This window comes from Dryas octopetala, chromosome 1, assembly GCF_963921425.1.
Source record: "Dryas octopetala chromosome 1, drDryOcto1.1, whole genome shotgun sequence".
Taxonomy (NCBI): domain Eukaryota; kingdom Viridiplantae; phylum Streptophyta; class Magnoliopsida; order Rosales; family Rosaceae; genus Dryas; species Dryas octopetala.
The window spans coordinates 25968281-25979422 of record NC_141366.1 but is presented as its reverse complement, the minus strand read 5'-3'; the positions used below and the strand labels follow the sequence as shown (position 1 = coordinate 25979422).

The 11142-nt window shown below is 38.6% G+C and overlaps 1 protein-coding gene and 1 long non-coding RNA gene across 2 annotated transcripts; both read right to left on the bottom strand.

Moving 5' to 3' along the window:
- Window positions 1–1594: 1594 nt before the first annotated feature.
- On the bottom strand, window positions 1595–3495 carry LOC147299445 (uncharacterized). The gene is made up of 4 exons (XR_015119982.1): window positions 3305–3495; window positions 3018–3182; window positions 2769–2822; window positions 1595–2666 (listed from the first exon to the last, which is right to left on the bottom strand). It is a non-coding gene; the product is annotated as an uncharacterized LOC147299445 (long non-coding RNA).
- A 1265-nt stretch (window positions 3496–4760) lies between these two features.
- Window positions 4761–9179, bottom strand: LOC147299444 (uncharacterized). The gene is made up of 4 exons (XM_086230599.1): window positions 8973–9179; window positions 5654–5938; window positions 5469–5574; window positions 4761–5381 (listed from the first exon to the last, which is right to left on the bottom strand). Exons 1-4 carry the CDS (start codon window positions 9092–9094, stop codon window positions 4761–4763), a joined length of 1134 nt encoding a protein of 377 aa, XP_086086725.1. The 5' UTR covers window positions 9095–9179.
- Between the last annotated feature and the right edge of the window lie 1963 nt (window positions 9180–11142).

The following is an 11142-nucleotide window of genomic DNA, read 5'->3' as shown; positions in this document are numbered from 1 at the left end:
CTACTGTTTAATAGTTGCTTAGTCCTCGTTCATAAATCCTCGACAATAAGCATTTCTTCTCTAATCCAACAATTATTCTCGGGCTAACTTATAATTCCTAATTAATTTCCTAGCCTCAAATCTTCATCTATTCATTCTCATGATCCAAATTCTACACTCAGCCTTCTCTAACACATAACAACAAACACACAAACTTGCAATTCATTAACGATACTCTACATTACAAACCGATAAGTTTCACTCACAGTTCAACTACGTAAAAGACCAAAATACCCTTCACGGTGCCTTTGCTCGGATACCAAATCCGGCAGCATAACGGCATCATGAATGAGATTTCCCGAGCCCGTGTACCTGTTAAGACCAGACAACCAACAATATACAATAGATTCTTTAACTAGCTGTTAAACAACCGAAACGAGCGGCCAACCACCACACACGGTGGCTGCCCGGCCATAACCAACACACAAAAATAACCCCAGATAGTCACCGAACCTAGAATTAAGCTACTAGAACCCTAAAGAAGTGGAAAAAAATACAAGAACTATCCAACCCGCCGCCACGAGGGACGGGGCCGACGGTGGCAGTGGCGGCACAAACCTAGGAATACCCAAATGCAACTCCAAATAATCCTAATTGCATAATAAAATCTTCAATTGCACAAAAACAATTCAAATTCAAGTCTAATTTCAAGAAATTCGAAATATAACAAACACCCTAAAAATCAAATTTTCAATTTCTCAAAATTGGGAAAACACACCTTAGGGGAAAGATAGCCCGTACCTCGAAGATCATTTTTGACAACTGGACCGACGGCCAAATCTCGCCGGAAATGGCCGAAATCGGCGGCGGAAGCCGACGGCTGGCTTGGCTTCCCGAGCTCATTGCTCCGCCGTGGAGCATCGTCAGGGTAGGAGGACACCACGGCTGAACTCGCCGTGATGAGAGGAATGAGACCCAGTGGGTCCGGTGTCGCATCGTGGCCGGAAAACGCAAATCGCTGGCGAGGAGGATCGGCCCAAATTCACGTCGTTTCTCCATCGGGGGTGGTCGCCGGAGCAAAGGAGTGGCATGGCTGAATTCGTCGGGGCCTGGGGAAGAAAACCCAAGTGGTCGCCGCCCTCAAATCTGCCGGAAAAGGTGAGTCGTCGCCGGAGGCCCAATCGGCTTGAACTGGGTTCGATTTTTGGGGGGTTTCTGGGCTAAACGATGCACAGAGGAAGGAGGAGGGAAGAGAGGCGAGCTCGGAGAGCTTTCGTCCGCCTCCATTCGCCGCAGGACGCGCTCCCACGTGCCGGTGACAGTGCGGCGGTGCTGAATGGGCGAGAGAGAGAGTGTCAGGGAGAGAGGAGAGAGGAGAGAGAGTATCCAGAAATTTCTGGATTTTGGGTATTTAAAACCCACTCCTACAAAATTACAAAATTGCCCTTCCCTTCAAATGCTCGTATCTCTCAAACTATAACTCTGTTTTGTACGTGTTTCGTGTCTACGAACTCGTAGACTCGAGATCTATCAAACGGACCCAAGGTCAAAGACAAAAGTCCATTAGTTTTAAAAGTCAACTTTGGGTTGGGTCGTTACACTAACTCTTTGAATATCTTTTTTCCTTCTCCAAAAGAGCAACATATATTCCACCTTACAAAAGTTTCTTCCTCAAAATAGCTAAAGTTTCCTTATCCAAAAGAGCAAAAGTCAGCCAAAGTTTCTCAAAAGTCCACTTGCCAAAGTTTCCATATCCAAAAAAGCAAAAGTTCCTTTCAGCCAAAGTTTCTTCCTTATCAGCAGTTCCTTTTCATGAACCTGACATTTCAATAAAAAAAAAAAATGGCACAACCAAAGTTTCTCCTATAGCAATCTAAAAATATTCATTTGCAGACAGTCACATGCACACATCAATATCTAATATGATATTTTCTGTCTAAACATGCCTCTTTGTTTATATATTAGTTACTAATGAAATGCATGATCAATTGCATCCCAAGCACGCCATGACGTATGTATATACCTGCAACCCAAAACTGGCCAATTAAATTATATCGGCTTCACTTATCTGCTTTAGGAAACATACAGAGGGTGCATGTGACCCATCTCACTGCAATGCTCTAGACTTGGATTATCAAAGTGCCCCTATATATGTTCTTTGGCAATGAAAAAACAATGTGCGATGTGGCTCTATATGTTTCCAAACCAAGTCATTTAATTCCATATGCATGTATATATGTATATATACTATATATATTCTATACATATGGTCAGCTGCCTTGTCATCGTTTATTGGTGAAAGCTATGTGATAGATAATGTAAGAAAATCAAAGTTTCCTTTTACATTTAAGTCCATTCCAGCCCATGTATATAGAAACATTACCTTTTTATAGAATTTTGATAGAGCTTCGTGGCCAAGCAACAGTACTTCCTAAAGCATCGTCCAATGTTTTAATTTCTTCTGTGGGTCTATAAACATTCACATGAGGAGTACTTACTAACTCTACCCAAACTTTCCAACAATCTCTTCCAAGAGGCACGTGATGCACTTTTGCGCTCGGGTCAGTTGAAGCTATCTTTCCTTCTACCACAACCTCATCTTCATCAAATGTGTACCAATTCAACAATTGGCATTTCACATCTTCATATTGAGAACTTCCTTGCACTGGGCCACTACCCTTTTGGGACTACAATTCACACAAGCCATAATAGTAAAAATGTATGATTGTACTCAAACGATCCAAACATTATTAATAAGCATAAAAAAGAGTACTAAGATCGATATTTACCCGAGAAGTACATGCATGAGAACTTGTCACTTCATCAACATTTTTATTTGGGAGCTGTAAAAATTAAGATAAAAATATCAATATATGCTCAGATTAATGCATAAACTTAACAAGAATACATCAGAATTTTACCTGTTGAGATAGCTTAGCAATAAATTCTTCTATTTTATTTTCAAGTATCTCTATCCTTTGATTTTGTGCATGTACCAAGGAAGTTTGGGCTTGCAAAATCTGTTCAAGTTCTTTCACCTTTCCAATGCTCTGAACATGTGCATTCACTTTAGAAGGAGTAACTCCAAATCCAGCAGCTCGTACTCTTCCACGCTGTTCAGGTCCTAGTACACATGCAAGAGCGTCTTCATGTATATTCTCTTGCCTTTCTGGATTTGCTTTGACATGATCTCTGATTTCATCCTAAAAGTTCATTCATGAAATATACATTTATTTATCATTTTCACAGTAATAAAATGAATAGATTTATGTAAATATATTATTTCTCACCATTGTTTTGTTGGTTATTTCATTAAGAGATGCACCTATTTTTGATTGATGTCCTTTAATCCAAACATCAGACCTACGTATTGATGATGGAGTTGAACTTTCTTTCCTTTATGACAAAAGAAATATAACAATAATGAAAAATTAATTTATCCTACAATATCAGATATATGTCAAAATTAATAAAATCAATATCCCTCAATTAATAAAATCCTACCATTTCATATTCCAAGCGAGTATATCCTTTTCTGCTCATTGTATGTCGAAATTTTTGACCAAGTCTCATTGCCCTAAACTTTTTGCTTTTTGCCTGTAAAAAGAAGATAGATTATGTAGTAAATGTATAGACGTAAGTGTCAAATATAGTGAACATACTATTGTTATAGTCTAAAACATACTTCAAAACCTGCAGATAGTCTTCCATTCACAAATGTTTCCCATTCTTGGATGCAGACTATATTTTTTGGTTTGATGAGGGACAAAGAACGTGCTTTATCTTTTTTTTTTAGCAGCTGCCCTTATCAGACGTGTTATCTTTGACTTGAATTCTCTCCAATGACATCCCATCATTCCAAATATCATTTTTTTGTTGGTATCATTGACGACAAATCTTTGCTATTTACCAAAATACATAAAATAAATATGAAAGCTTATAGAAAGTGTAAATTAATGATTTTTATGTAGTCTAAAATCTTATAAAAAGAGTAAAATTAAGGAAATTAGCAATACCTTAATGAGTGTCCAAAGATCATCTTTCTGTTCTGATGTAACATCCTTCCATTTTTTTATGCAAACAGGAACATGCTCTCGTACTACAACTCCAATATAAGAAGCAAGTTTATCAGAATGTCCAGACTCACATTGACCAAAAGTGTTAAATCCAACCTCCAAGCGTTTGGCATTGTTTTTCATCATTCCCATTCTAGTAGGACCTCGCTTCTTCTGTGTTTCTCTAGAAGTAGTAGCTGAAGTCTGTGAGTTTTGTTGTACAATTGGAATAGTTGTCTCAATTGAATCGCCCCTATGATCATTTCGAGCAACTGGAGCATCTTGACTGACTGGAGTAGTTGCTGCAGCAGTCTCTGAAATTTTCATTCGTTTTTTCTTTTGATGATTAAATGCAGCCAATAATGCTCGACCTTGCTTAGTTGTTCTTTTCAAACCCTTTTTAGAAGTCTTACATCACATGCACATATAAATAAATATCATAGTTAGTATAATAATTAAGACAAATGATTAAATGAGTTTGTAAATCAAAACCAAAGGAGTAAAGGAACTTACAGAGCTCATCTTCAATTGTTAAATTGTTCCAATAGGTAAAAGCTGTTAAAAATTAAAACCTGACTATATCAGTAACACCAAGAATTTTTACACAACATACATATCTTAAAATATAGAAAATTCAAAATTTAACTATGATTGTAACAATAGAACACAAGAAAAAAAATGACAAAATTTAACTAATGCTTTCAACACTATAAATGCAGCTTATATTTATGCATCACAAAACATGCCCTCAACATCAACTCTTGTACAAAGTTCATTCTCATTGTCATCATTTGTTCCAAATTTAGATGCACCAATTGACATAGATGGCGCTTCATCACTCTCTTCATATATTTCTAATTCATGATAACCTCTTGGTGGTGCTTGCAATACAACATACCAATTTGATTCCTCACTCTCCCTAGAATAGAACACTTGCTTAGCTTGTGAGGCCAAAATGAATGGATCTCTTTTAAATTGGCTTTGTTCTTCATGGAGGTTAACCAAAGTGAACCCATCATCAATTTTGACACCATTTACAATATTTGCCCAATCACACTTAAAGATAGGAACATGAATCATATTGTAATCGAGCACTAAAATCTCTCTTAAAACCCCATAATACCAAATTTTTCCAATGACTTGTGAATTGTCTTTTGCACTAGCTCTGCAAGGTGTGTATGCTTCAACCGAAACACCACTATTTTGTTGAGACCTCTTAGCACCCTGAATGTGAAATCTAATGTTGTTTATAAGAAATCCAAAATATGACTTTGCTTGTTCTCTAGGTCCTTTTGCAAGCCACTGTAGAGTTTTTGAAACATTATTGTTTCTCATTTGACACTCAATCTGTTAAAGAATGAGAAATATTAGTGATAGTCAAGGATCATATCTGATGTGCAGGTACAATTAATTAATTAAGAGAATTAAAATTACCTTTTTCTTGAACCATGCACTAAATGAGTTAGTGTGTTTCTTCTGTAACAAGGTTTCATTCCTTGAAAGTCGTCGATTTGAACTCCTAAGTTCATCCAAATGCATTCTAATAGACAAAAAACTTGTTAATTATCTCCTAATTTGATATATGAAAATAATAAAAAAATTTCTTGCAGTACACTTACTCTATATAAGGTTGGACTTCTGAAGTGTTTAACAAGATGTAAAGGTGAGCAACTTGTAACATTTCATTTGGAAGAATGATTAACTTGCCATGCTTTATTGTACGCCCTTCTATTAATAATTCATTCTCAAATTCCTCATTGCGTGCATGTCGAGCTCCTACTTCAACAACTTGTTTTATATACTTGCTACAAAACATTGTACACTCTTCAGCAAGGTAGCGTTCAGCTATGCACCATTCAGGTCGTGCACGATTTTTAACATATCCTTTGAGTACTTTCATATACCTAAGACAAGATGTACACAAATAATTAATCTATTTTAACGACCCGACCCAAAGTTGACTTTTTAAATTAGTAGACTTTTGATTTTGACTTCGGATCCGCTGGATAGATCTCAAGACCACGAGTTCGTAGACACGAAGCACGTACAAATCAGAGTTACGGTTTGAGAGATATGATCATTTGAAGGGAGGGGCAATTTTGTAATTTTGCATGAGTGGGTTTTAAATACCCAAAATCCAGAAATTTCGAGACACTCTCTCTCCTCTCTCCCCGATGCTCTCTCTCTCTCTCTCTCTCTCTCTCTCTCTCTCTCTCTCGCCCGTTCAGTACCACCGATCTATCACCGGTGCGTGGGCGCGCGTCCGGCGGCGGATGGAGGCGGACGAAAGCTCCCCGAGCTCGCCGTCCCTTCCTCTCTCTTCCCTTGATCTTGAATCACTCAAAAACCCAGCCAAAATTCGAATCCAGGCCAAACCCGATCGAAGCCAAGCGACGACGATCCGCCGTCTCCGGCCAAGACGCGACGCCGGACCACTGGGGTCTTCTTCCCCTCGTCGCGGCGAGTCCAGGGGTGGTTCCCGATCGTTCATCGGACCACCGCAGCACGCAAAGCGAAGTCACAGGGCCAGTTGTCTTCTCCGACCAGTTTCTGGTTTTTCCGGCGGCGTTTCCGTCGAGTGAGGTACCCAAACTGATCCTCTCTCTCTCCTCTACATGAATTTGTACTTGTTTGACTCAATTATCAATAAAATAGAAAAACCCTGTTTGAAACTCACAGCCACCGCGAGTTCCTCCGCATGTGGTGGCCGGGTTGAGTTGTTGTTACTAAATTCTGTCCTAAATTATTTTATTTGTTGCTTGTAAATTGTTGCACTGAATTTGGGCTTGTTTTGGATTGAAATTTTCTGTCGAGGTGATGTTTTGCTGCTGCCACCGCCAGCTCCGCCACTGGTGGTGGCGGGTCGAGCGGTCTTCCTTGTCAATCAGCCTCCCCAGGACATCCAGAGGCCAATTCTAGGGTCTGTTTGCGTATCGGTGAGTGTTTGTGTGTTGTTAGAGGTCGGGCAGCCACCGTGCGTGGTGGTTACCGCCCATTTCGGTCGTTGAATGGCCAAATTGTGAACCCTGGATATTTATAAGTTGGTTGTCTGGTCTTAACAGGTACATGGGCTCGGGAAATCTCATTCACGAGGCCGTTATGCTGCCGGATTTAGTATCCGAGCCAGGGCACGGTGAAGGGTATTCCGGACTTTTACGTAGTTAAATTTTAAGTGAAACTTATCTGCTTATATTGTTGAGTACTGTGGTTTCATTGTCTGTTTTAAAGATTTACTGTCTTACGTTAGAGAAGATTAGGTGTAGGATTTGAATTGGGAGAATGAATTGACGAGGATTTGAGGTGAAGGAATTATTTAGGAATTATGGAGTTTCTTAGAGGAGAGTCACCAAATTAGAGAAGGATTATTTATAGTCGAGGTTAATGATTGATGATTAGGCAGTTATTATATACAAATGATCAAACTAATTATTGAGGAAAAATCAGTATGTTTTGAGTGACAGACAAGTGATGATTTATAAGCGGGGATCAAATTCGGAAGGATTCGGCAGAGTTCAGAGAAATTTTGGGAAAAAAGGTTGTGAGTTGGAAATGCGAGTACGGATTGGATGAGCCTGCTCGTACGGAGAGACCCCTCCGTATGAGATTGTGGCTAGGATACGAGCCTGCTCGTACGGAGAGACCCCTCCGTATGAGATTGTGGCTAGGATACGAGCCTGCTCGTACGGAGAGACCCCTCCGTATGAGATTGTGGCTAGAATATGAGCCTGCTCGTACGGAGAGACCCCTCCGTATGAGATTGTGGCTAGGATATGAGCCTGCTCGTACGGAGAGACCCCTCCGTATGAGATTGTGGCTAGGATACGAGCCTGCTCGTACGGAGAGACCCCTCCGTATGAGATTGTGGCTAGGATACGAGCCTGCTCGTGCGGAAGGGTCATCCGTACGAGATTGTGGCTAGGATACGAGCCTGCTCGTGCGGAAGGGTCATCCGTACGAGATTGTGGCCAGGATACGAGCCTGCTCGTGCGGAAGGGTCATCCGTACGAGATTGTGGCTAGGATTTGAGCCTGCCCGAGTGCGGGATTGTGGCCAGGACATTGCCTACAGTACAGGTACGAGAATGATGTGAGTTTTAAGAATAAGTGTTTCGAGATATTAGCCTCCAAGGATAAATTCAGTTCAGAGTTTGACTTACGGCTGAGGGGATTTAAAAATGGTTTTGAAAGAAGAGATTTTTGAAAGTAGTTATAAAGCTGGAGGATTTCCATGAAACGAAGTGTGTGAAATTAGATAGATGGTTGTTTGGTTGCTTGTATTGCATTTGTTTGCTAGGACTTAGTAAAATCTAGGCTTGAATCGTGAGGACGGAAATGATAGTGTCTATGCGTTGAGGATATTAATTAGAATGTGAATGATTGAGGTTGAGGTTAATGGTTGATTGATTAGGCAATTGATTGGTTGGAATGATTATTAATATTATTGGTGGGATTTTGATGTGAATTTGAGGGATTTGGTTCATCTTGTTGCTTGGATGATTGGTGATGGAACTATTATGAAATTGAATAATTTTGGATTTTATTGTGGATTATTTATTGAGTATGGAATTGAAGAAATTATTGAGAACAATTATTATTATGAAATTTCACTCATACGAGCTTTAGTGAGCTTACCAGATTTGTTGTATAACTCGGTACACCATGGATGCGGTGTAGGATTGGTGTTTTGCAGGTTAAGCAGACTGAGGAAGCAGTGGGAAGAAGACGAGGCAGTGGGACTCAGAGAGATTTATTTAAAATGTTTTTGACAGAATTTTATTTACTTATGTTGTTGTGTATGGCTCAAAAGTAAGAGAAAGCAGATTTAACAGTTTGATGTTCAGTATTTTCATGGCCCGAGGTTTGAGGTGTTTCATCTATAATCTAATAAAATAGTTATATATGAATAAACACATGACAATGAGAACGACTAATTAACTACCTCTCCATTGGGTACATCCAACGGTATTGCACTGGTCCACAAAGTCGAGACTCTCGTCCAAGATGAATGGTTAGATGAACCATAATATCAAAAAAAGAAGGAGGGAAGAACCTTTCCAACATGCACAAAGTCTCAACCACATCTTCTTCCAATTTTTCAAGTATATTTCTATCTATCACTCTCTTGCACAATTCATTGAAAAAGGAAGATAGTCGATAAATTGTATTTCTTGGTCCTTTAGGCAAAAGACCTCTCAAAGATACGGACAAGAGTTGTTGCATTAACATGTGACAATCATGAGACTCAAGCCCCATTACCTTGCATTCAGCCACTGAAATGCATTTTCTAATATCTGACCCATAACCATCAGGTAACTTCAAATTAGCCAACCTCTTACAAAATATTTTTTTTCTTCCTTTGAGAGAGTGTGTGATGCAGCTGGTAAGTAGTATTTACTTCCCCTATTCTCAGGATGCAATTCCTTTCTTATTCCCATGCATTCTAGGTCTCGACGAGAATTAAGCCCATCTTTACTTTTCCCTTTGATATCCAAAAGTGTACCAATTATACTGTCACAAATGTTCTTCTCAATATGCATGACGTCCAAGTTATGACGCACAAGTAATGTCTGCATGAATCAAACATCAAAGATTATAATGAGGTCATTAGTTAATAAACAAATTATGCTAAACATGAGAAGAAAGATATTATAAATAACATGAGTTTTAGGAAAAAATACCTTCCAGTATGGCAAGTTAAAAAATACTGATCTTTTTTTCCATAATTTCTCTGAATTTGAGTCTTTCTCTTTCTCTTTTCTTTTCCTTTTTTTCTTTGCTTTTCCCCAATCATTCACAAAGTTTTCAACTTCCAAGAAAATTTCTTCACCAGTAAATAACTTAGGCCTGACCCCCTTTCCGTGTTCCCCATTGAACCATGTTCTTTTTTTTCGAAATGGATGATTAAGAGCAAGAAACCGCCTATGGCCCATATAAGCAAATTTCCTGCTATGTTGTAGCCATTCAGAACATGTGCCTTTACGACAAACAGGACATGCAAATGATCCCTTAGTAGGCCATCCAAACATGTTTCCATAAGCTGGAAAATCATTAATGGTCCACATCAAAATTGCTCTTAAGTTAAATGTAGACTTACTAAATCCATCATACATCTCAACTCCATTGATCCATAGCTCTTTTAAATCTTCTATAAGAGGTTCCAAGTAAATATCTATGTCGTTACCAGGTTGGTTTGGTCTTGGGATAAGTAAAGTCAGCATCAAATTTTCCTTGGACATGCATAACCATGGAGGCAAGTTATATGTAGCCAAAATTACTGGCCAGCAACTATACCTCGAACTAAGATCTTGAAATGGATTAAACCCATCTGTAGCAATGCCAAAACGAATGTTTCGAGCATCTGAAGAAAAAGAAGTCCATTTCCTATTTATGGTGTCCCATGCAAGAGAGTCAACCGGATGTCTCATTTTACCATCTTGCGCTTTATGAGTATGATGCCACACTAGTTGTTCTGCAATTTCAGCAATCCCTAAACCCTAAACCCTAATTGGTCACTGTTGTGTTCTCTACACATTTATATCTCTATTGAATTTCATTTTCCTAAGAATGTTAAATTTCTTCTTGTGTAAAAGATCTGACTTTTTTCATGTTTTATTTTTTATTTGGAAACATCAGTCAGCTATAATTCAAAAAAATCAGTGTATTCTTTTATGGATTTTCCATATTATAATCATAAGTGTAATGAGCAGGCCCAAATTTCACGAGAAATTTAAATTTATTCTGATGGCCATGTAGAGGCATAGTGGGAAATGAAATTGAGAGACCCAGTATTTTTTTCTTAAGGATTCATTCTAAATATTTGAGATTTTATGTTGATTATTTTGGGAATTTATTTGAGAAATAAAAAAGGGTTTTGGGTTAATTTTTAATTTTCATTTTAATTTATTTGACCCCAAAGTTGACTTTTCTTGTTAGTGGACTTTTGATTTTGACTTTGGGTCCGTTAGGAAGGTCTCGAGTCTACAAATTCGTAAACATGAAGCACGTGTAAATCGGAGTTACGGTTTGGATTTTACGGACGTTTAAAGTGAGGGGCAATTTTGTAAATTTCATGAATGGGTTTTAAAACCCCAAAGGGGTCCAGAAAATTC